The sequence below is a fragment of the Pelobates fuscus genome, chromosome 2, assembly GCF_036172605.1.
Source record: "Pelobates fuscus isolate aPelFus1 chromosome 2, aPelFus1.pri, whole genome shotgun sequence".
Lineage (NCBI taxonomy): Eukaryota > Metazoa > Chordata > Amphibia > Anura > Pelobatidae > Pelobates > Pelobates fuscus.
Genome location: NC_086318.1, coordinates 111,797,242 through 111,824,997, shown reverse-complemented (window position 1 = coordinate 111,824,997; position 27,756 = coordinate 111,797,242). Strand labels below are relative to the sequence as shown.

General features: G+C 39.1%; 1 protein-coding gene across 1 annotated transcript in view; it reads right to left on the bottom strand.

The window, feature by feature from the left end:
* Positions 1-27,756, bottom strand: part of LEKR1 (leucine, glutamate and lysine rich 1) — a 93,782-nt gene that overhangs the window by 1,778 nt on the left and 64,248 nt on the right. Inside the window, exons 6-10 of the mRNA XM_063441686.1 lie at positions 23,063-23,140; positions 22,237-22,440; positions 20,464-20,557; positions 8,922-9,086; positions 370-669 (exon numbers count right to left, since the gene is read on the bottom strand). Coding sequence (XP_063297756.1) covers positions 370-669; positions 8,922-9,086; positions 20,464-20,557; positions 22,237-22,440; positions 23,063-23,140 — 841 coding nt within the window. The remainder of the gene's footprint in view (positions 1-369; positions 670-8,921; positions 9,087-20,463; positions 20,558-22,236; positions 22,441-23,062; positions 23,141-27,756) is intronic.

The window sequence follows — 27,756 nt, the reverse complement described above, 5'->3', positions numbered from 1 at the left end:
ATACTGAAGCTGTCAGACGAGCATTTGTGCAGTCTCTATGGAGGTCAGCTGTGAAGCATGCCCTTGAATTATGGATTTTTTTTTTTAGAATTGCTAAGCAGGTCCTAAAAGTTAATTGCCACTTTATGTGGATGGTCCATGGCACACTCACAGGGGTGAATTTCTCCCAACCAGGGTTAAATTTTCACTTGCCAATTGCTAGCAGCATGTGGATATTTTGAGCCCTACATATACATATATATTTTATGCATTGTCTTTTTATACAAAGTGGGGGATTACCACCTTGTTCATGATTGCTTTTTTTTTCTTTAGGCAAACCATGCCATGGAGCCCAAGGCATTTTTCCCTTTACTATACATTTTTACGTACCTCTTGCATTGCAGAGTCCAAGTGCCTTTTTAACTCTTCTGCTTGTTGAGTGACTTCTTTAAGGACTTCCGACTTTGTAAAACAATCTTTCCTCATTTCCTTTAGAATAGTGTTATTGTTATTTTGCTCCCTTTTTAGGCGGTGTTCCAGATCTGCAATAATATTTTTCAGGTTGCTAATTTCATTTTCTTTTGTGTGATCTTTATCGGTGAGCCTGGTCTGAGTCTCTTTCAATTTCTTTTCTAGCAGCTCAATGTCTTTATTGAGTTCATCACAGGCTTTGGATATCAGGCTGGGTATCTGTTTAATTATGCAAAAGACAATTTATATTATTATTAATAGCATTATTATAGCGCCAACATGTTCCGCAGAGCTTTACAATTACCCAATGGGGAGAAATAACAGCAACTAAATGCACATTTAATTATGTTTATATGAGAAAACCGGGGGCTGGCTGCACTCACCTGAACATGCATAAATCGGGTGCTGATGGGAGCCAATTTATACAATAAAAAAGAAAATACAGAGCACTCCCAACTTCGGTGCTGACAGATTTTGTTAAGGGGGTGCGCTAGATTTAATTATGTTGACTTATATAAGCTATGAAGAGGGTCCTGCTTAACCCCTTAAGGACACATGACATGTGTGACATGTCATGATTCCCTTTTTTTCCAGAAGTTTGGTCCTTAAGGGGTTAAACAAATTTACAATCTAAGGTCCTATTTTCAATCTGGTCGCTACTTTAAAAAAAATGAGCAGTGGTTGCCTTGTTTTTAAATTATTTTTTATAATTCTTTCTTTATTGAGGCAATTGAGTTAAGTGTTACAGACAGTTAGAAAGCTTTCATGACAGAAAAGTGAAAACAATTCTCAGATAACACAGCCTCTCTTTTTTTTTGCTGTAGAAGAGAAAACAGGTAAATACATGCTGGTTAGATACATCTGTATGAGCGGAGATGACTAAGCAGGTGGTCTAAGGTTAGCGATTCAAATAAAAAAAGAGGGTTGCACTCAATCAAATAAACCACAGGCTGCTGAGTATGGGTCAGCATACCCCATAGAACAGATATCAAAAGGAAAAAAAAAACCAGGCACTCAACGTAACATTTCCACCTGTTCCCAGGTCTTTATTAAGCTTGATAAAGACCTGGGAACAGGTCTAAACGTTGCTGTTTCCATTAAATCTGCACAAAATTATCACAGTGAGTACCTGAGGTTTTTTTCCTTTTAAGATTAGCGATTAGACATGTTAAACAGTGTGTTGAAACAGTATTACAATACTAGTGTATCGGTAGGGGCTCAAAAATATTCGGTGCGGCTACGCTTTATATTGTGGATTAAATGCAGGTCTGTTTTGTCTTAGCAAGAGTAGGTAGGTAATGTAGAGTCTACATGGTCCTGCTGATGGTCGTCTTTCCACCCTGTCTTGAGGGTGTAGGGATTAATTGGGGGAAACAGTTGTGTACCAACAGGGCCCTTACTGTGTCTCCAGTGCTATAAGTGTAGCACCAGATGTGTGGAGGTCATTTAGTATGAGGTGGTATGTACTTGTCAGTGTGGCGGGTAGCCGTATGTGTAATAATTTCTGGTTAAGTCCTGAAAAAAGGTGAGCTGTGTGGATTTGAATTCGAATTGTCACCAGTGGGGTACCTCAGGGATCTGTACTTGGACCCATTCTCTTTAATATTTTTATTAGTGATATTGCAGAAGGTCTTGATGGTAAGGTGTGTCTTTTTGCGGATGATACTAAGATATGTAACAGGGTTGATGTTCCAGGAGGGATAAGCCAAATGGAAAATGATTTAGGTAGACTAGAAAAATGGTCAGAGTTGTGGCAACTGACATTTAATGTGGATAAGTGCAAGATAATGCATCTTGGACGTAAAAACCCAAGGGCAGAGTACAGAATATTTGATAGAGTCCTAACCTCAACATCTGAGGAAAGGGATTTAGGGGTGATTATTTCTGATGACTTAAAGGTAGGCAGACAATGTAATAGAGCAGCAGGAAATGCTAGCAGAATGCTTGGTTGTATAGGGAGAGGTATTAGCAGTAGAAAGAGGGAAGTGCTCATGCCATTGTACAGAACACTGGTGAGACCTCACTTGGAGTACTGTACACAGTACTGGAGACCCTATCTTCAGAAGGATATTGATACCTTAGAGAGAGTTCAAAGAAGGGCTACTAAACTGGTTCATGGATTGCAGGATAAAACTTACCAGGAAAGGTTAAAGGATCTTAACATGTATAGCTTGGAGGAAAGACGAGACAGGGGGGATATGATAGAAACATTTAAATACATAAAGGGAATCAACACAGTAAAGGAGGAGACTATATTTAAAAGAAGAAAAACTACCACAACAAGAGGACATAGTCTTAAATTAGAGGGACAAAGGTTTAAAAATAATATCAGGAAGTATTACTTTACTGAGAGGGTAGTGGATGCATGGAATAGCCTTCCAGCTGAAGTGGTAGAGGTTAACACAGTAAAGGAGTTTAAGCATGCGTGGGATAGGCATAAGGCTATCCTAACTATAAGATAAGGTCAGGGACTAATGAAAGTATTTAGAAAACTGGGCAGACTAGATGGGCCGAATGGTTCTTATCTGCCGTCACATTCTATGTTTCTATGTTTCTATGAATTAGGTTTTTCCCCGAACCACGGTCATAATTCGGCTGTTATCAGACAGGAATTGACATCTGACTATCACGTCTTGGGGTGTTGCCGCTGGCGCTTGCCTGGGTTTGTTGATGCGGAATTATCCTTCCAGATGCAGCTTTTTGGCCGGCATGTGAGGCAACAATGTGGTGAGAAGGTGTCTTAGGTAAGGCGGCAGTTCAGTCAAGCTGATTGTATCCGGTATGCCCCTGATCTTGGTGTTTGTGTGGCAGTTTTGGTGGTCAGCTAGGTCTAGCCGGGTAAGGAGTTCTGTTTGTGAGGCCTGTAGTTGCAGTACAGTTTCCCCTGATCCCTGTGCCTCTTGCTTTACATCCGAGATGCCCTCCTCTGAGGCCTGGACCTGGGCGGTCACCGCCTGAACATCGGTTCTTAGTAAGTCCATGTCAGCTGCTGAAATCTGATTTAGTTCCAGTAAGTTTTTTTTTTATATCCAGCTTAGTGGCTGGGGTCAGAGCGTCGGGATCAGCATGAACTGTGATGGGCGTCTTGTGGTTTGCAGGTTTCACATGGTCCCCGATGGGGCGATTCAGAGCTGGAGGACCTAGCATTGTGCTCCGGCAGGGCCACCATTTTGTAGGCCATGGGGCGCTGAAGCTGAAGTCCTATATCTTGGGAGTCTCTGGACATGCTTGCTTGTACTAGCGCTGAGAGGTATTATGCAGTCTGTGGAGTCAGCAGAGTGCCGTAGGCCTTAACTTCGCAGCGTACTTTCCTGCCCATGTGCTGGATCAAGAAAGGCATCTGGTCACCACCTGTACTGCTTTGCTGGTGAGGTGAGTGTTCTGGCTTAGATGTAGCACTCTGCTTGCAGAGATTACGTTGGATTTACTTGCAAGAGCTCAGAAGAGAGGCGTCCATTCAGCTCCACTCCTGCTAAGACCAATCACAGAGTGAAGTACGCATCATAAGGGTGAGCCTTTTTTTTTTACTTGTAAGTATAGGTTGCTATGGTCACAAAAACAACGCATGTGTTTTTGTGCTACTACATAGCAAGTGGTTAATCCAAAACTAGTCAGGATATTTGCAAGCACACATTATTGGCAGCCATAAAATGCGTTTCTTTTACATTTGGCAAAGTCCTATTAAATGTGAAAACTAAACATTCATTTATGGCTTTGTTTCTACCATTTAAACCAGATTTCCATATGTGGTGATGATTATGGATTAAAGCCTGTTTCATCAGATGGCAATATAGAAATTGGCAACTCTACTCTGCAATATGTATGATAATATTTCCGCTAGCATATTGGAATAGATCTCTCTTGTGCTTTTTGTTATTTATGCTTCATCATTTGGCTGAAACTCGATAATTACAAATTATGACACAGATTGTGTAGGCACGCAATCCAGTCTTTTCAAGAAATACTATTATTAGAGTTGTTTTTCCATTTTTGACAATAGGGATACATTCTTGAGTTATATAGAAGAATCAATAAATGTCACTTTGTAGAAAGATTAATTTCTCTAAATAAACTTGATAGAATATAAACAATTTGTGGGGGAAAAAACTTAACCTTTGTTCTTGTCTATATGAGTGCAAGTATACAGTCTTAATATTATTTAGATTGAAGCAGAATTTCTTTTTTTTTTTTATTAATGCTCAGAATGTTTCTAGGTTAGACTACCTAAAACTCTAAATGTTACGCAATATTACATTTTTTAAACTTAATAGAATACTGTACACTAATACTAGAAAGTGACTAAAATACTCCAAGATCTCAGATTGCCAAAAAGGGATTAAAAATAAAAATAAAAAATGTAAATAGTTTTATTAACCATTTAACTTGTGGCAGAATCATTCCGTCATAGAGGTCCTTCCCTTAAGAACCTATGATGGAATAATTCCATCATGCGGTAGTTTTCCAGCAGGGACGATTTCTCTGCTGGGAAACCCTAGGTTTCATAAGATACTGGGGTCCACTCTGTCAGCCAGGGACAGAATGAGTGGCCTCACTATAACAGATGAGCTGCAAATAGCACTCGAAGTGAGCGCTTCATTCAGTTTTTTAAATGGGGATTTAAATCCCCAGATGCTACAACTTGGTGTGATCAGGGTTAAATCCAAACTCACACTAGGGCGACCCAGGTATCACTCAATAAGCACACTACAAGCTCACTGATACACACAAGCTTACTAAAAGCTCACTGACACACACAAGCACATTAGAAGCTCACTGATACACACACAAGCACACAAGCTCACAGATACACACATGCTTACTGCAAGCACACTACAAGCTCACTGATACACACACAAGCTCACTACAAGCTCACTGACACACAAGCACACTACAAGCTCACTGATACACACACACAAACCCACTACACGCTCACTGACAAACACACAAGCTCACTGATACACACACAAGCTCACTACAAGCTCACTGACACACAAGCACACTACAAGCTCACTGATACACACACACAAACCCACTACAAGCTCACTGGCAAACACACAAGCTCACTGATACACACACGCTTACTGCAAGCTCACTGGCGCACACAAGCTCACTGACAAACAGAAACACACTACAGACAAGCTCTCTCTCTCACACACTCTTTCTCTATCTCTATCTCTTTTAGCATCAATCATACAATTAACTGTCACTGGCAGTGTGGATCCTTCTTGAGGTGCTTCCTGTACTTCCTCTTCCTGTGTCAAAGCTCACCAGGCTGAGGCGGGGGGGGGGGGATCTGCAGTGCAGGGGTTGGCTGGAACCAGTCTGGCCGTGCAAAGAAGCTGACAATGTATGAGAGACTCTCTCTTCTCCCTGATGCAGCTGGCTGCCAGCTCTGTATGTGTACCAGCCTCTAGCAGCCACCTACGGTAGGTAATTGTCTGCCCCAGCCCCCAAACAAAAATAAATATGTCAGGTGCTGCACTGCGGCCCCAAGTCCACCGACCCTCCGTGAAATTCCCCAGTATCCCGGTGGGAGAGTCCGGCCCTAAAGGGAGACCCGTAAGGTCTAAACAGCTTCTGATATGGTCTCCTGTCCAATCAGAGTGTAATGGCAAATTGACAGCTTTTCAGAATGACAAGGGCCAAGCCAGTAGAAGTTGGCAACCTTTCTACTGTTTTAGTTAAGAATTAGGTTTGCTAATATCAGTATTAATATTAGCACAGGAAAATCCTTGGGAATAGGATAGGAGTAAGGGTTGGGATTAGAATTGGGTTTAGGATTAGGGCCAGCAATTAAATCTATCTCTTGAAAACAACAAGGCACATCTCTTCTGACATCACCAGAGGGAATACTTCTAACACTATTGCTAGAATTATGATTAAGATAAGAATTAAGGTTAAGATTAGGGTTATGCATAGGGTTAGTGTTTGGATGAGGATTAGGCTGAAGTTTAGCCCTGAGGTTAGATTTAGTATTAGGTTTAGTATTAGGGATAAGATTATGATAGACATTTTGAAATGGTATACATGTGGGTTTTTGTTGTACTCAGGAGATGTTGCCGAGTACAGTTAAGATAATTTTATTACAGTGGCACACATGATATTTAAAAAATAAGCAGCAAAATACAATGTATATATGAAAATTATATATTTTTTTTATATAGTATATGTAAATAATTAATTATAATAATACCACAAAGTGGAAACAAATGGAACCTCTAAAAAATATTCAAAATATTTCATGTGGCAGCCTCATGGTGTCCATTTTTGCATATAGTATGCATTTATAGAGTAATTGAAATATGTGAGCTACTAAAATGTTCCAAAAATGCACAATTTTAAAACAACAACTGTATTGGGCATGTTATAAACTCAGCCCCAACAAGGGTATGCAAAAGGGGGCATTATGTGCTCAGAAGACGCAGCTGAGCACAATGTAGACATTTCTATTACAGTAACACATCAAAATATACCATTTGATACACACCGTGAGGCCTACTTTTTATGGGGTAATCTGAACTGTCAAACTGCTACAATGTCCCAAAATTGGAACAGTTCAATCTTTCAAAATTCTAACTGTAAAAAATGAAATAGTCAGGTCTCTTATAAGGCACCGAAGCTTCACAATATATTTTCAGAGAGGTATAGTGTGGGTACTGTTTCATTCAGAAGAGTATGCTGAAAGCATCATTTGAAAGGGGGTTATCATGGTGGCACAAATCTGATTTGCCAAATGCCCTTAAAAATGTAATGTGTATGTAAATATGAAAAAAACAAACACATTGTTACCACTTGGACATAACCTGGTGAAAAATGGTAGCACATCAAGGTACAATATACACCACATGAGATCCCTGGAGTGTCGTCACACATTGCTTCACAGGATAATGACAATGGCATACATTGGGGGTATTGTATCCAGACAATGAACACAATATTGAGTTTTGTACAGAAGTAGCACACATAAGGTTTGTGAAATATACATTAACCCCTTAAGGACCAAACTTCTGGAATAAAAGGGAATCATGACTGTAACCCTCTCCTGATTGGTCTCCCCAAAAGCCGTACTGCCCCGCTACAGTCTGTAATGAATGCTGCAGCTAGACTGATTTTCCTATCCAGTCGGTCCTCTCACACCTCGCCCCTCTGCCAGTCCTTACATTGGCTCCCTGTATCCTATAGGAGTCAATTCAAAGTGCTAGCCCATACATTTAAATCACTGAACAATTCCAGCCCCTCTTATATCTCTTCACTGATCCAGAGGTATGCCCCTCCTCGTACCCTCCGCTCTGCCCGCGACCACCTCCTGACCGCTGCTCGCACCCGTACGGCCAACTCACGCTTGCAGGACCTCTCACGGGCGGCTCCTCTCCTATGGAATAACTTGCCTACTGCCATCAGACTCTCCACTAGTCTTCAATCATTTAAGAAGGGCCTTAAATCCCATCTCTTCAGGAAAGCGTATGGCCTCCCAGAGTAATCTCTCCCTTACATACCTGTCTCTTGCTCTCCTATGGGATAGTGCTTTGCTCTCTCCTCCAGCTCTGCTTCACTCCTACTTGATATTTCCTATCCTAATGTTTCTAATACCCCACCTCCTATAGACTGTAAGCTCATTTGAGCAGGGTCCTCTTCAACCTATTATTCCTGTAAGTTTTCTTGTAATTGTCTTATTTATTGTTACATCCCCCCCTCTCAAAATATTGTAAAGCGCTACGGAATCTGTTGGCGCTATATAAATGGCAATAATAATAATGACATGTCACACATGTCGTGTGTCCTTAAGGGGTTAAAACTGTTGTTATAAATGTGTTATGTTAAAAACCTGAGAAAAGGCAATTTTACTATAATATTTAGCACATATTGGCAGTTAAATGGCTAACTAAAATAGTGTCAAAAAACCCTAAGGCAAATAGCCTGTGATGTCGACTTTATATGAATATATAATTTTGTACAGCAATTTTGTTTTCGGTGATGGCTATTAAACTTAGAAGACAAACGCATCAAATTCTAAATTAGTTCCAAAGTGAAATTGTTTTTTACTCCTTGTTATTTTGTGACCTGTAGCTACCAAAAATAAACTGAATAAACTAGTCTTTTCTTCTTTTTTGCTTTAATGCATTAACTTGGCTCACCCCAAGTTAAAAGGGTAATCCAGACGTGGACCCCATGCTCACTGTGCTTAGAGGGATATCAGCTACACCTCACTGTTGAGGCCCAAAAGAAGGCCAAAACGACTGTCTGGGTTTGCTGTCTCTCTCATGCAGAGGGAACTTGCTAACATTTCGGATCTGGACTGCCCGTATGGGTGGGACCAGTCTGACATGCTTCAGATATGTTCTCTCTGTAATGAGAATGGTTGCGGTTGAACACACACAGCAAAAATGACAAAATCGCTTTGGTCCTTAAGTACAAAAAAAGCAAACTGAAGCGGTGTCCTTATTGGGTTAATTTGTTTGCAAACTACAAACCTTCCCTTCTAGTTCATCTTGCCGTTTTTGGAATTTCCTTATTAATTCATCATGCTTTTGCCGTTCAATATCTAGTTCCAGATTTGCTTCTTCTCTTAAATTATGTTCTACTTCCTCAAGCTTCAACACGTATTTTTGTCGTTCATTTTCAAGCTCATTTTCCCGCTATAATGGTAAAGATAAAAGCATAATTATAGAACTACGAAACATAGGACCAGGCACAGGAGAGGTATAAACACTTTGAAGAAATAAGAAAGGCACGGCTGTAAGGAAGGAGAAGAGAGAGTGAAGGATGGCAAAGGAATGGAAGGAAGAAAGAGCAGGAATGTTTTTCAGAACTGAGAACTCTATGAATGGTTTAAGTATGTCCTCTGTGCGCTATACCACTGCAGTCAGTGTTGTGTGTGCACTGTCAATTTGTGCTAGGACTTGTTATTTTGTTTGTGTGTGTGTGTGTGTGTGTGTGTGTGTGTCTGTGTGCGCAGGTTTTCACACCCGAGAAAACACCATCAGAGCACAATGCTAATGACAAGCTCAATTTCCATTAGCTTGCAATAAAACCAGCAACATGCAGTTTCTAGTTGGGACTTGTATTTTCATTATTCCCCATTCCAATTTTTTATAAAAATAAATCTTGCAGCAGTAAATTAGGATTTGCTGTATGTCCTCTGGTTTATTTTTAGGCAGGAAGTTAGGGCTTTATGGAGAAAGTTATCAAACCTTCACTATCCCCTACCCCCTCCAGATACACACAGCAAAAGCATTTTTTTTTTCAATACATCCATTGTTTATTAATTCACTACTACTGCTCCATGATCCCTATAACTGTTTGTGCTGGATAAAATACAAAGAATCTCCATTAACCATTGAATTGTGCTGCACAGAAAAAAACAAAACAAATTTAAACACTAGTTTAATGATCTTTGGTGATACTTACACTTTCAAAGCCAAAAAACACAATGCTGGTCTTTTTACATTTTATTATTATTATTATTGCCATTTATATAGCGCCAACAGATTCTGTAGCGCTTTACAATATTATGAGAGGGGATTTAACTATAAATAGGACAATTACAAATAAACTTACGGGAACAATAGGTTGAAGAGGACCCTGCTCAATCGAGCTTACAGTCTATAGGACTCCAACTCCAGTATAAAGTTAATGAAGCAGTCAGATATGGAAATATCAAGGTCCCATCGAGAGGGACAGAACTCTTTTAAATGTGAGTTGAGCAACACAAAAGAGGACAATTATAGTGGCTGCAATGTATTTTTCAATTTCATTATGAAATTGTCTTTCTAATATCTTGTCCACACATCCTCTTTTTAATATCTTGTCCACAGATTACAGTCCTAACCTTCTAATGGGATACATCTTCAATACTTACACAACTCACCTTAACATGTCACATTCTAAGCACCAGCCCTATTTGTTATGGTGCAATGACCTACCTTTACATTCACATTTTAAATAGATCTGTTTTTTTCCTATATATAAAAATATTTAGAGTTGTAACTGCACCTCCTGGCTTTTGATCCATACAAGTGTCTGTATGGCATGGCCATCTGCTCAATGAAGAAAAGTTGATCTTATCTAGAAAAGGAAAAAAAGAATAGGGGGGGGGGAGGGGGAGAGGAGGAATCAATGTGCTCATACCACAGCTCGCGGCAATGTAGCAGGTGACTTGCTTGGTGTAACCATGTATTGTATGCCCATACAACTCACAAACATTTTGACAGCCAAATGATGATGCAAAGCTTTCTCGTATTAAATCATAAGCCAGAGGGCAGCTACAAAGCTGGGCATTTTAAAATATAAGAAGAAAGTAGGAAACTCTTAAAATGTGAGAGTGGAGGACATAGACCTTGCACCATAACCACTTCAAAAAGCTGCAATATTCCAGTGGCTAGGATTGTCTCTTTAACAGCCATCATCCAAATTCTTCTTAAGGCCCTTTCTAATCTCAGCATCTATTTTAACTATTTTTTTAAAGTTAAAGACTTTCACTATTGTTTTACAAAGTATTTCCTTTTTTTTTTCTTTCTATGAAACGTAAGTCAATGAGTCTCTGTTTATAATGTTACTCAAACATTAATAATGTAGAAACCAAGCCTGCATTATTAATAACATAGCAAGGAAGTGTTTTTAATACCGTGAGAAATATGTGGACATCCAGCTGAAATGTGCATGTGAAATGGGAAATGTAGCATGCTTTGGGATTTTGAAATTACACGCTTGTTTTAGGGACTAGACCTACAGTACACAGCAGACGGAGTCCGGGAACAGAGTGTCAGAAATGATCACTTTCTCTTGGCAGAAACAAAGTCTAAACTTGTATCTTCCTGTACTTTCCATTCCAGGAAAATATACAATTATAGAAAAGGCATTTTACCCATTTTGGTTTTCTGGTGAATTGTCGAGAAAAACAATAGGTTTCTATGTTAGGAGCATCTGTGAAGCAGTACCAAACATGCAATGCTGCCCGTACAAAAAAAAGAACAGAGACTTAGGTGACTGCAAATGGTGTATTATATTTGTACCAACTGGCTATAGGTAGACATGAACCACTTTAAGAAACGGGATTAAGTAAATCACTTTATATCATGATAATTCTGGCATCTATCAAAAAAAAAGATATCGTTAATTCTGCCCGCTGCAATCTTTGTTTTAACTAACCTGAATTATCCCCATGCAATGAACGGCAGGTGCACCAAACAGGAAATTATTGCATAACAGAAGGAAAAACTGAAAAATATGTTGCCTTATATTTATATTAAGCAGTGCAAACAGCATAATCTTCTGGAACAAATGAAGAACATTTTCTACTCTACACTGTATGATTTGGCATGATCATAGCTCAGCAAATGTGTGTTTCCACTGTTACCGCTGAAATTTCCTCTTACAAAAGGAGGTCGCCATAGTAATGTTGTGTGTGTAAAGATACATGAATTAACCAGAACATGTATTTATATGTAGTTCTTCGAAATCCCAACAGACCCGGATTTATTTGGGGAGTCCCTATTCCAGACCACTTCTTGGATTGTTTTTTTAATTTTATTTCTGGTATTCCATTTCTGAAGATGGCAGTGAATGTCTGGAAAAAGAAGAGAGCAAGCACTTCCCTAATGCAGGATGTCATTGTCAATGTGAGAACACTACTGCAGGTCTTTGTGTATGGGCAGCAATGGTAACTTACTCCCTATTGCATAAAACACTTTGAATACAGTGACTCTTTTTGTTCTAAAATGCATGTGTTTAGGACTCTGTCACTCTGCTGAGACAAATCATTAACATTTTATCTGTTTACCCTGGTGTCAATAACTGGAAACTAGTTTGATGAAAAAAATACATATATTATAATTCTATATGCGTCACCTCTGGTCTTATTAACCTTGCAAGACTTAAAGCTCACAGCAAAGAAAGAGTTTTTGGTATGTAAGAGTCTGATACAGGTCATGTAATAAACAAGCAGTGGGCAAAAATAAAAATATACTATAAAGAGTTATCTTGTTACCAATGTTATTTCACCATGCACAACCCTTAAAGGAACACTACAGCGTTGGGAATACAAATATGTATTCCTAACGCTATAAAACCCTAGTCACCCAAATGGTGACTAGGGCCCTGTTCTGAATAAATGGTTAGTTAACCATTAATTTGCTTACCTTAATCCAGCGCCGGGCTCCCTTGGCGCTGGTGACCTCTCCTTCTCCATCGACGTCAGCTCCCGAGTGGATCCGAATGTGAATGCGCGGCCAGAGGTGCGAGCGCATTCAAAACCAGCCCATAGGAAAGCATTACTCAATGCTTTCCTATGGAGATCTTTTTTGACGCCGGAGGTCAGTGAGGATGTCCAGCGTCAAATAAGTGCGATTTACTCAGGGAGACAGCCACTAGAAGCTGGATTAACCCTGCAGAGTAAACCCTGCAGTTTCTGAAACTGCTATGTTTTCAGCTGCAGAGTTAAAACTAGGGGGACCTAGCACCCAGACCACTTCATTGAGCTGAAGTGGTCTGGGTGCCTATAGTGGTCCTTTAAATACACAAACTGTTGCATTTTATTTTTTCATTATCCGGCATGATATCACATATTAAATAGCACACATCTAATAACTAGAGGACAAACACACATCACTGATCTGATAAACAGGGACACACATTATATAGCACTGATCGGATAACCAGGGGCCACACATTATATAGCACTGATCTGATAACCAGGGGCCACACATTATATAGCACTGATCTGATAACCAGGGACACACATTATATAGCACTGATCTGATAACCAGGGACACACATTATATAGCACTGATCTGATAACCAGGGACACACATTATATAGCACTGATCTAATAACCAGGGACACACATTATATAGCACTGATCTAATAACCAGGGAACACACATTATATAGCACTGATCTAATAACCAGGGACACACATTATATAGCACTGATCTAATAACCAGGGAACACACATTATATAGCACTGATCTGATAACCAGGGACACACATTATATGGCACTGATCTAATAACCAGGGACACACATTATATAGCACTGATCTAATAACCAGGGAACACACATTATATAGCACTGATCTAATAACCAGGGAACACACATTATATAGCACTGATCTAATAACCAGGGACACACATTATATAGCACTGATCTAATAACCAGGGAACACACATTATATAGCACTGATCTGATAACCAGGGACACACATTATATAGCACTGATCTGATAACCAGGGACACACATTATATAGCACTGATCTAATAACCAGGGAACACATATTATAGAGCACTGATCTGATAACCAGGGACACACATTATATAGCACTGATCTGATAACCAGGACACACATTACATAGCACTGATTTGATAATCAAGGAACACACATTATATAGCACTGATCTAATGAACAGGGGACACACATTATATAGCACTGATCTAATGAACATGGGACACACATAATATAGCACTGATCTGATAACCAGGGACACACATTATATAGCACTGATCTGATAACCAGGGACACACATTATATAGCACTGATCTGATAACCAGGGACACACATTATATAGCACTGATCTGATAACCAGGAACACACATTATATAGCACTGATCTGATAACCAGGGACACACATTATATAGCACTGATCTGATAACCAGGGACACACATTATATAGCACTGATCTAATGAACATGGGACACACATTATATAGCACTGATCTAATAACCAGGGACACACATTATATAGCACTGATCTGATAACCAAGGAACACACATTATATAGCACTGATCTGATAACCAGGGACACACATTATATAGCACTGATCTGATAACCAGGGACACACATTATATAGCACTGATCTGATAACCAGGGACACACATTATATAGCACTGATCTGATAACCAGGGAACACATTATATAGCACTGTCCTAATAACCAGGGACACGCATTACATAGCACTGATCTGATAACCAGGGAACACACATTATATAGCACTGATCTAATAACCAGGGACACACATTATATAGCACTGATCTAATAACCAGGGACACACATTATATAGCACTGATCTGATAACCAGGGAACACATTATATAGCACTGATCTAATGAACATGGGACACACATTATATAGCACTGATTTGATAACCAGGGACACACATTATATAGCACTGATCTGATAACCAGGGACACACATTATATAGCACTGATCTAATAACCAGGGGCCACACATTATATAGCACTGATATGATAACCAGGGAACACGCATTACATAGCACTGATCTGATAACCAGGGGACACATGTAGCACTGTCCTAATATCCAGGGAACACGGATTACATAGCACTGATCTAATGACCAGGGACACACATTATATAGCACTGATCTAATAACAAGGGAACACACATTATATAGCACTGATCTAATAACCAGGAAACACACATTATATAGCACTGATCTAATAACCAGGAAACACACATTATATAGCACTGATCTAATAACCAGGGACACACATTATATAGCACTGATCTAATAACCAGGGACACACATTATATAGCACTGATCTGATAACCAGGGACACACATTATATAGCACTGATCTAATAACCAGGGAACACATATTATAGAGCACTGATCTAATAACCAGCGACACACATTATATAGCACTGATCTGATAACCAGGGACACACATTATATAGCACTGATCTGATAACCAGGACACACATTACATAGCACTGATTTGATAATCAAGGAACACACATTATATAGCACTGATCTAATGAACAGGGGACACACATTATATAGCACTGATCTAATGAACATGGGACACACATAATATAGCACTGATCTGATAACCAGGGACACACATTATATAGCACTGATCTGATAACCAGGGACACGCATTATATAGCACTGATCTAATAACCAGGGACACACATTATATAGCACTGATCTGATAACCAGGGACACACATTATATAGCACTGATCTGATAACCAGGACACACATTACATAGCACTGATTTGATAATCAAGGAACACACATTATATAGCACTGATCTAATGAACAGGGGACACACATTATATAGCACTGATCTAATGAACATGGGACACACATAATATAGCACTGATCTGATAACCAGGGACACACATTATATAGCACTGATCTGATAACCAGGGACACGCATTATATAGCACTGATCTGATAACCAGGAACACACATTATTTAGCACTGATCTGATAACCAGGGACACACATTATATAGCACTGATCTAATGAACATGGGACACACATTATATAGCACTGATCTAATGAACATGGGACACACATTATATAGCACTGATCTAATAACCAGGGACACACATTATATAGCACTGATCTGATAACCAAGGAACACACATTATAGAGCACTGATCTGATAACCAGGGACACACATTATATAGCACTGATCTGATAACCAGGGACACACATTATATAGCACTGATCTGATAACCAGGGACACACATTATATAGCACTGATCTGATAACCAGGGAACACATTATATAGCACTGTCCTAATAACCAGGGACACGCATTACATAGCACTGATCTAATAACCAGGGAACACACATTATATAGCACTGATCTAATAACCAGGGACACACATTATATAGCACTGATCTAATAACCAGGGACACACATTATATAGCACTGATCTGATAACCAGGGACACACATTATATAGCACTGATCTGATAACCAGTGAACACATTATATAGCACTGTCCTAATAACCAGGGGCCACACATTATATAGCACTGATATGATAACCAGGGAACACGCATTACATAGCACTGATCTGATAACCAGGGGACACATGTAGCACTGTCCTAATATCCAGGGAACACGGATTACATAGCACTGATCTAATGACCAGGGGACACACATTATATAGCACTGATCTGATAACCAGGGACACGCATTACATAGCACTGATCTGATAACCAGGACAGGAGACACATTATATAGCACTTATCTAATAACCAGAGGACACACTATATAGCACTGATCTGATAACCAAAAAACACAGATTGTATAGCACTGATCTCATAACCAGAAGGCACATTAGAAATTAAGAATTCCCATAACACTGTCCTAATTACCGGTACATGTTATTTTATAGCATTTTGCACGGATATTTGTAAAAAAAAAATTGGTCAGTGATGTTTGTACATTTATTCAAAACAAAAACACACAGAGTATACAGAAACATTTATCATGTGTACAATATTAAATCATCTTGCTTCCATGTGGTTATTTAAGAAGTGACCTAGAACAGACTAATTATGACTAATACATCACTGTGTTGTGTTACATAAATCAGGGGCATTGTGGTGACATAAATCCTGTATAGCTGGCAGGAAATTCAGCAGTTACAGCAAATTATAAGCAACGTTGTAAAAGAAACATAACCGTGTTTGAGCAGGAATAATCATTAAAACTGATCGCAAGAGGATCATCCATCCATTCATGATCCCTAAAGGGGGGAAGGGAGTGGATCTGATCATGTGAGTCTACGATGTCAAACAAACTGAGCTGTTTGTGGCTCATATGCTCTTTGTACTGATCTGTAGGTTTGACTGTTTGCCGTGAAAACAACGATTTACACAAAGTAACATACCCTTTTACATTTTTGGCATTTAAATACATTTACTAAAATAAATTAAAAATCATGTTGTTCTTATACATATTTTGCATTAGAGTAGCATATCAAGCTAATGTTATAAATTCTAAAATTGGAATCACGATTTCTGGATGATAACTTCCACTGTGCTTGAGAATAAAAGATATATATATATATATATATATATATCCCATGAAGGCCTGTTTTAAAGAAATACAGTGAGGGGAAAAATGATTTGATCTCCTGCTTGATTGATTGACTAATTGCTTTAAGAGATCCCTTTAAGAGAGTGCTCCTAATCTCAGCTCGTTACCTGTATAAAAGAAACCTGGGAGCCAGAAATCTTGCTGATTGATAGGGGATCAAATACTTCTTTCATTCATTGACATGCAAAGCAATTTATAACTTTTTTGACAAGCGTTTTTCTGGATTTTTTTTTGTTATTCTGTCTCTCACTGTTAGAATACACCTACCATTAAAATTATAGACTGGTCATTTCTTTGTCAGTAGAAAAAGGTTCAAAATTAGCAGGGGATCAAATACTTTTTTTTCCCTCACTCTACATTTACAAACAATTTAGGAAATATCTTTTTGCAAACTCAAATTTCAGTGGAACTTGATGCAGGTAGCCCCCCTTTCTCAGAGATATTGTGACCCTTATTTTGATTGCTGAAACCCCTCACAGATTTGGTCCCAGACAGAGACACAGAACCCACACATATAACAGAACTGCTTCATTTGCACACAACCAACGTAGAGTGCTTTACTAGGAACAGTTAGCAAACCCATGAAGATCTGTCCACGCATTATGCAAACCTCTGGTTAAAAACAGACACATCTCACTACCCAAATACACAAATGTTTGAGAAGAATAATTAGACATATGACAAAAGAATGAGAAATGTTTAAAAAATATTTAATCTAACACACCCTGTTCAATCTTCACTAGGGGACACCTTACAAACAGTAGACAAGCTTTACTGGAGATGCTATGATTCATGTAAGAACAACATTGGACATATTTACAAGGATAGAGATTGGAGAACCTTAGTCTTGGGTCCACTTTTGTTTCTCTGTTTGTTAATGATCTTAAAACATCAAAAGTCATGTGCCAGTGTGTGTTGCTGACACAAAATAAGATAAGGAAATGTAAAGTTACGTATTTTTGGATGAAGAAAACACAAGCAGCTTATACCTTAATGGGTTTTGAATTGGGCATAATTGCAAATGAGAAGGACTTTAGAATAATTACAGACAAATGACTAGTCAACGAATTGCAACGGGCAGGTAAAAAGGGAATTAATTCAGGCGAGAAAACTAGAATATTCCCCCTTTGTACAATCATGGTAACAATGTGTGGTGCAATTTCAGGCCATGGTTTTAAAGAAAGTCATTAAGGAATTGGATAAAGTGCAAAGGTAGGTTACAAAATTAAAAGGCAGAAAGAAGATTTTGCCTACAACACAAGAAAGGCATCATCAAGAATATGAACAATGTGCAGTTCTATGTCTAAAGAGGTTGGTTTATCAGATTCAGAGGAGATTTTTTTTTTTAATATTCAACTTGAGGAAACAGCTTGTTGATAGAAATGGGACATTTCTTGAAATTAAGAAAGACATTTTCCTGGTTCTTCAACTTGCGTTTCCGCACCTTTTATTGGATTAACTGCAGAAACAGATGAGAGGAATGTTGAACTTAAAGGACCACTATAGTGCCAGGAAAACAAACTCGTTTTCTGGCACTATATAGTCCTCAGGTCCCCCCCACCCTCAGGGCCCGCCTCCTGCTTGGCTGAAGGAAGGTAGGAATACAGCCACTAGAGTCTGGATTAATCATGTAATGTAAACATAGCAGTTTCATCTTACAGCTGCAGGGTTAAAACCTGGGGGATTTGGCACCCAGACCACTTCATTGAGCTGAAGTGGTCTGGGTGTCTATAGTGGTCCTTTAATACCCGAGTTCTTTGCCAAAGATTACTGTGTGTCTGTGGTGGTATTGTTTATTTAGTTTGGCAATTTATATAGGTTTTCTTTGGCTCTTTTAGACATGACTTTCATATTTTCCTCTATGAAAGAGTTACTGTTTGATCTGAAATGAAACCCAGAATACTTATTGTGGCAAACTTCCCTCTCTAAGTGAGTTTGCCACAAGCTCCTAGAGGAGCCTGCTTGCCAGCCTCCATCCCACAGACTATGGGCCCTGCAGGGAATCCTGTAAAAGACTACCAAACTTGACCGACCGTTAGCACTGATTTCATGGAACTGTTTTGGGCATAGGACCATGTGCATGGTCGGTCAAATTTATGACTTCCAGGAAATTCCTGAAACCTTGAATTTATCTGGGATTTTTGGATATGTTGGTCACCCAGATCAGGGCTATCAGGGGATGTAACATTCGTGGGGATATCATGTGTTTTGGGGTACTTTTGGGACTTTTTAGAAATGTATAGTTTTTCTGTGTTTGGAGATAATTGGATTAGAATTAGTACAGTTACTGATCCAATTATCTCCCAAGCAGAGGGGAAGGATTGTGTGTCATGTGTGGGAGTGCCTTACATTGTAAATGTGTTATTATTGGTTTGTAAGTTTGTGTCTCACAAGGTCCATGGGGGTGTACACCTTGCGTGGGGATTGTCATAAAAGGCCAGCATGGCACCATTAAAACCTATTCCAGCTTACACTCCAAAACTGTGTGTCGTCCTGTTATTGGAGGCAAAGAAGATTTACTTCTGTATCTGCTGTTCCAGCTTGCAGGGGATTCAACGGGTAAAGTCCTTGTAAGGACTAGAGCTAACTCCCCATTCGGCTCCAGGAAGGAGTGGTTCCAGGGCCCCAATCAAGCCACGGTGACTGTGGGCAGAAGTGCTGCGGTTTGTCCCCTGTTCCAGCTAAGAAGCGGTCCTTGGCGGAGGAACCCATCATCCAGGGGTACAGGGAGCTCTGTTACACTTATAACAGTATTTATACAGTTGTGAAACAATGAACATTATTCACAATGCAGCAGTATAACTATATACAACCAAAACATTTATTCTAATTTAAACCCAATTTAGAACAGTACAGACACAACTCTGTAAAAGTATCAGACTAGAGTAAATATGCAAGCTCCCCTGTTTTTTTATTTTATTCTGAAGACCAATGACTGAGATTTATTTGCACCCTCTTGAACTGCAATATTTACCTCCAAGGGATGGGATTTTAGTGACTTCATTGTGGTATTTGGTTTTGTACAGAATATAGTCTGCAGTTGAGTTCTGCAAGCTAGAACTCGACGTGCCCTGGGAAGGTGTGTTTGTATATAGTCTATATGCTACATTGTAGATGGATCTACATTTCTAGAGAGGGGATAAAGAAAGTTTTACATTGTTACCTTGGCCTGCCAGTTATCATCAATCAGCATTTTCTGTCTGATGCTTTCCTGCAGCTGCTCAATTGTATTCTGATATGAAGCAATCTTTAGCTCCCTGAAACAAAATTGACTTTGTTATTTAAAAGAAAGTAAATATAATGGCAAAAAGCACCACCACACCTATGTCCAAATACAGCGGTTAAACAAGGTAATCACTTTTTAACTGTTCAACCATGAAAGCAGACAATCAAAGATCAGTTGCACGTTCAAGAGAAAATTAATGGTTACTGTCACTTTAAATTCAGCCTCTTGGACAGCTATACCATGAGGTAATCATAATTACAATAAAAATAAGTGCAGGCAGATTTCCCATAAGACAGTCTGTGTGCACTGCATCAAAGGAGACGAGGGGTATGTGGCCTATTAGTAGCTCCAATCAGTTTCACGGATCCGCCTTTTCTGAAAAAAACTCCACCTTCTTGTGCATCATTCTGCTTATCCTGTGCATTGCTCACGTATTTCCCATCTATGCTTTATGTACAAAGCCTTTCCATTAAATATTGTATGGGCCTTTGTAGCATTCCAGTTTCAGTGTGCCGGAGATTTACGTTTGGCCCAGGAGTAGTTGTAAAAATATTAAAGTGTGATTCATTTCAGCTCACTTGTTCCGATGATGGACTTATTATTAAAAGCAACACAATAAGAATGAGGAGTGGGTGCATGCTGGGTTTTGAGCAAAGTGCGGATCAATTTACATTAGGTTGCAAACTATAAACTGTCGACATTTCCTTTTAGTTCTGATCCCTGGCATGTATAGGACACAATCACACGCATTCCATTTTATAAAAATAGAATAAGTAAGAATGATGGCTAGCAGGAAGCGCTGGTTTAGAGGTAGTAATGAATGGTTACTTTATTTACACACTCTGGATAGCCGAAACCTTACATGAACCATAAGTTTTCCAGCCGAGCAGTAATATGAAACCGGAAGATGAAGTATATAACTGATATGCACACAAATACACTGCAATGTTCTGCCTCTACTCAAATGTACTGTGTGTTATCTGTACATCGAAAACACCCTACTGAGGTGATGGATGACCATGACACTGTAATTGTTTGTGAACTATATTTCACGTGACATGGACGGGCTGAGTGCCATTGGAAAATAGTAGACAAACATCTGCACAATATGAATATGTGTCAGTCTACTTTAGCTAAATCCTACATTAAAGGTCCAATCACCATGACCACTTTAGTGATTTGAAATGGTGATGGTGGTAGAAGCCTATAACCAGAGATATGATCACGTTTGTCTTGCGGGCCAAACTGCACTCCTGCATACGTGACTTAGGCAGCCCAGAACCCTATTATTAGCTGCTTAATATCAATGATGTGCAAAAATAACAAAGCCTTGCTCTCCACTTCCTCCCTCTCTGTGGTTGCTCCCTCGCTCCCTCCCTTTTCACACCAGCTCAGAGCATTTGCAATAGTCAATCAAATGCTTCTCTATAAGAAGCATTGGACTGGACTGCAGAGTGACATTGGAGAGCAGCGTCTGGCTCTGGATTACAGGTAAGTTTTTTTTCAGGCTTTATGGAGGGGAAGGGGGTATTTACTAATGCCCAATAGTGCCTTTCAAGCTAAAATAAAATGTGTGTTATAAAGGGTTAGAGAAACTTTTTAAGAAAGAAAAATTATATCAAACATGGTACACTACTGCAAATAGTTCTACCTGTGAAGACGCAGTTTTAATCCAACGCTAATCAAAATACACTTGAGATCTATACAAACCTATCATTTTGTAAAGTAATGACTTCTTGTTGAGTTTGTTTTAAAATTTCTTTCATTGTTTCCAACTCAGTCTCCAAACGCTGACTTCTCTTCTTGTTTTGTTCATCATTTCTCTCTCTTTCAGCGATTTCTTCTTGCAATGCTTTGGTCTTTTGTTTAAAAAGTGCAAGAGAATCCTCTTTATCTCTTAGCTCCCTAGTAAGTCTGGAAAATTTAAAATAAAGCATGTGAAATCAAACTCAAAGTGATTTTATTCAGCAAGGGGCTGTTTCTGGAACCTGGGTGTTCTAAGACACCTCTACTCAGGACCAGATCTGCCATAAAAAGAGCCAATGCTCAAGTATTGGAGGCCCTCTATTCTTCTACTGTTTGCACCTGTGTCTGTTTTGTAGTTATTGTTCGATATTCATATTATTAACCCACACACAATCACATACAGCCAATTGCACACATAAAATCACGTTCCATTCAGACAACTCCATACATAAATATTACACTCAGCCAACTACCACAATCACACTTGGCCAACTCCCAAACACCATTATACTTAGCCAACCCCTGCACAATCACATGCTTCCCACTCATGTCTTTTGCTTAGGGAGGAGTGAGGAGGGGTAACGACAAGGCCCTTCTCTGAATCTTGCACCGGGGTCCAGCAGTTCCTAATTACACTAATTACAATTTTAATTGGCCATTTAATTGCAGCAATTTAAGGCTCATACAAACTTGATCCACACAAACACTGAAACCCTGCAATCACCCTTTTTAGAAATTTAGACTAATTCAGTCTATATGTGGATACTAGACCAATAACTTAACAACCTACCTAAGCTCTGTGCTTTCTCTATCATATTCCATTCTCCGAAGCTTGCTCTGGAAGTCATTAGCTTCTTTTGTCTTCATTCTAAATCAGAGGAATACCGGTAAATAAGGAACAAAAGAGATCTGTAAAATTAAATCCTGCACATGTATTGGCACCATAATTATTAAAACATAGGACATTTACAGGCACTCAAGGCTCAGTCAAAAAGCAGGCATTAATGGAACATAAAACAACGCGGCAATGTTTTGGTCACACAATGTGGTGAAATTGGGCAACCCTTCAGTCTGGAGCAGCCTTCTTTAACATGAAGATTGAGATCATTATTTGAGAGCGGTCCATGTTTCTACAAGTTATTCGATACCATATGTATTAAGGCTGCACAATGCATGCCAACAAACATGATATCATTTAATCAAAATTGTTTGAGCAGGAAAACTGATAATTTGATTAAAAATAGAATTTATTTCTCCCCCCCCCCCCCCCCCTATAATGACAAAAAGTCACTCCAGTCTTGAGTGAAGTAGGAGAGCCTGCTTTAAAATTCACATTAGCCCTTTAGCCTTATGCAAATGAAGTTACATAGTGGCAATCAGACGTTTGAGGACTACATGTTCCACAATGCACAGCAACTACAGGAAGCTGCAGCAAGCAGCACCTGCTGTGCCAAAGGTAATTAATTTTATCCCCCAGAGCATTTGGCACAGAAAAAATGAGGACACAATGTTTACCAGACAGGGACTCATTGTTCTTATTAAATTCTAGGTACATTTTATAGATTATTGTAGTAAAACAGAAGTAAAGGTATTAGAGCAAAGCTGCACCAAGGTAGTAATACATACATAATAGTGCACAAAAGAACACACGAAGGGTACATTCACTGTAAATATTTTATATAAGCATGCACGCCATTTACACAAATTACAATAAAATCACTGATTTACTCAACAAAAATAAAAAAATACACAAATATAACTCTCGATTGATGATCTGTGTTCTACTTATAATCAGTTTTTCTCCATTTACTAAACACCCAGTGGTATCATAGCATTTACAACTTTACTATATGTCTACTATGCTACTTGAATGCGTGATCGGATGGCATGCTTCTCTTTTACTTGCAGGCACTATGCTCACCACCTGACTCCCGGTACAACAACCTTTATTCTTGCTAAATATCTCATGCATAGTAATGTATTGTCAGCAGTTTAGACACGTACTTCTAGCGCAGTGGTAGTCAACCTTTTAATACCTACCGCCCACTTATGTATCTACATTGATGATAAAATTTCCTTACCGCCCACCGGTATTTTTTTTTTTTTTTTTACGGAGGGTTTTTAAAAAAAATGCATCTTTTTATTTTTACTTTATGCATGTTTATACATATAGAATTTAAATTAAATACATTTCCGCATTTCTTTTAATGCAGCGTCTACTAGCGCGGGAGCTGCTTAAATTGAAGAAGAAGTGTAATGTGAAAACAATAATGTTTATTGAAACTACCTTTAACTGGTGATTAATGAGATCCTGGAGACTGATGTTGCAAGACTAAATATTTGATATGTGGTTCAATTTTTGTAAGGAACAAACGAAGGTCTCTATTGGTGATATTCAGACTGTTTCTCTGTTTGCTCATAATATGATTAACAGCACTAAAGCCTGATTCTACAAGATATGTGGGAGGGAAAGATATCAATAAATTGAATATCATTTTACACATATTTGGATATAACCCAGGAATTTTTTATTTTTTTTTGCCAGAGTTTTTAGTATTCAACACTGTTACATAGAAACATAGAAACATAGAATGTGACGGCAGATAAGAACCATTCGGCCCATCTAGTCTGCCCGATTTTCTAAATACTTGCATTAGTCCCTGGCCTTATCTTATAGTTAGGATATAAATAAATAAAATGTGCTCTCTTAATCATATTTAATTATTTAAATTCTAACAGTTCTTCTTGGCAAGTTATATCAGTATCAGCAACAGGGATGAATGCAAGCACTTCTCTTTGCACCTCGGGAAAGATTTCACAGAGGCACCTGACACACATGCGTGCGCTTCCTTTTAGCCATCGAGAAAGATTTTGCGTTTTTGTGAGGTTTCTCTCGATGGCTGGAGGGAGGCGTGCGCAGAGCATGTGGTTGTGCTGGAGAACCAAGGTTTGCAGAGAAAATACAACACCCACCATGAAGACTTCAAAGGCCCACTAGTGGGCGGTAGGAACAAGGTTGACTACCACTGGTCGAGCGTGTTAATTTTACAAATGAGAGAGTCTACTCAGAAGTATAAATAAGAATTAAGTTATTGACAACTGTTCATAAACCAACTTCTTTCTTTTTTTCTGTACTGTATTGCCTAATGTTTCAATAAAAGATAGATTGACAAAAAAAAAATACACAATATATCAGTATGCTTTTTCAGTGGAGAAGGAAATTAACCATTAGAGAGCTACAATAGTAATTATATGTAGTAAGATGAAAAGAAATAAGAATTAGGACCAAGGCATGCTTACATGGAAGGTAGTGATTATTATAATCCATACGCTCATCTTTTTTTATTTTCTTTCTTACGATTATGGAATACAAACCATAACGGGGCACTTTGGGGTTCAACATAACATTAACAAAAACAATAGTTTTTGAATAATGAATGTTGCTATAATTGCATTAATTACTATGTCATCCCAGGACTGCTCAATTCCAGTTCCAGTGCTGTGGCCATTCTCACGCTTTCAACTCTCACCTTCTCTAGGGCCGAACCATCCCTATGGAACTCTCCTCCCTGCCACAGTATCCTTCAAAAAAATCATTAAAAACACACTTCCTTACGACAGTAAAGGAAGCTTTCCTTCATTATTCTCTACCAACACTAATTTGAGTCTCTTCTTTTTCCTATATCGTGGCATATATTGTTCATAGATGTCATTATATTGTGAAGTCATCTTGCTATCAATTTTTACCATGTATTACAAACATTGTACATTTACCCTGTGTGTAATCATACCCCACTCTCTTAGACTGTAAGCTTATTTGAGCTGGATCTGCACCACCTTCTGTTCCTGAACATCCGACTGCAGTTACAACTGTTCAGCGTTACAGATTATGTTTATAAATAGCAATAACAGACACACACAGACATATTATTTAGATATATGTAGTGGTTTATAATGTTACACAGACCAAGAGATGGAGAGAGACAAGTCACTAAAATTCATTCTCTTACTTTACACATTAAAATAACATTCTGCTGACACAAATACTACCCTGCACAGCTGTACGCCCTCACAGCTTTTAGTTCTTATGATTAAAACTCTCTAGGGTAGGAATATAATGTCACTGACAGTAGTGCACGATGATGTACACAGTCCTTGATCCAGGAAATCGCAGTAGTTTGAAGCCGTAAGTTGTGCATGAATGGTTCTGTGAGCTGTTTTTACAGTAAACACTTTGTTAAAATTCCCACATCACGAGAAAGCAAAAGCTATGTGACTCGTTTCATTCACAGTCTAAAAAAGACTTTTATGGCCAATACCTTTAACCACAAGGAAACCATTACTCTCTGCCAATGACTACTTTTTATTTATGGGGCAATTGTTGATTGTACACCCACCAGCCTAAACAAAGATTCCTGTCTGTTATCAAGCAACAATAGATGGGAAGCCACCCAGTTTGTTGCTGACAGAATTTTTCATCTTCGTTTTCTGAAGTATGAATAAAAAAAGTATTTATTGGATTCCCAAAAATTGTATTTTCTAGTGTGAATCAAACATGTGAACATGTAACTATAACTATCTGTGGATAAGCTTTTCAAATGATCACAATCTGTTAGAAAATCGTTTCAAAGGATTTATCTACACAAATTCCAATAGCAAGGGTGGGCAACCGTGAAGGTTGTCATTGAGGATCCTGAGGGTCCCAAGGCCTCACGTATACATGTAACAATTATAGCTATATACCCCTTCAGGCTCCCAGCACCCTGTGTAGTGAAGAGGGGGCCCAGCACACGCCACCTTCAGCTTCCAGAAGCTCTCTACAACACTTTTGTGAGCCCCTTGCCATCAGAGCGTTGGCGTGGGTTACCATGGCAATGCTCCACCTGGCACATACACCTGGCTCCCAAAAGTTTGGAGAGAGGAGCTGCTGGGAGCTGAAAATTGAGTGTGCAGAGCCCCCTCTTCACGACAGAGCACCTGGCAGCATGCACAATGGGCCACCAGGGAGTGTAATGTAGCCCTCCCTGGCCAAAGGTAAGGTAATAAAAAACACAATTTTTTTTATGCAGTCCCTATCTTACCCCACATCATGCATCCACTACTCACATACTCTGCCTTCACTACACATACTGCCTCCACTACACACACATACTGCATTCGGCAGGTAATGTGTGTGAACTCGGGGGCAGGTCCTGTGGGCGATCCCGGGAGCAGGTCCTGTGGGCAATCTTGGGGGCAGGTCCTGAGGGCGGACTCGGGGGCAGGTAATGTGGGCAAACTCAGGGGCAGGTCCTGTTGGTGAACTCGGGGGCAGGACCTTGAGCTGGGTAAAGGGCCCCAAAATTTCTGATGTCAGAACTGGCTTTGCAATCATTATAGTTGTAAGAGCATTATGAGAGATGAAGTGCACAAAATCTGGAGTGCCGGAATTTGCATACCCCTGCCATACACTTTAATGGTGACTGAAGATAAATAATTTGCATA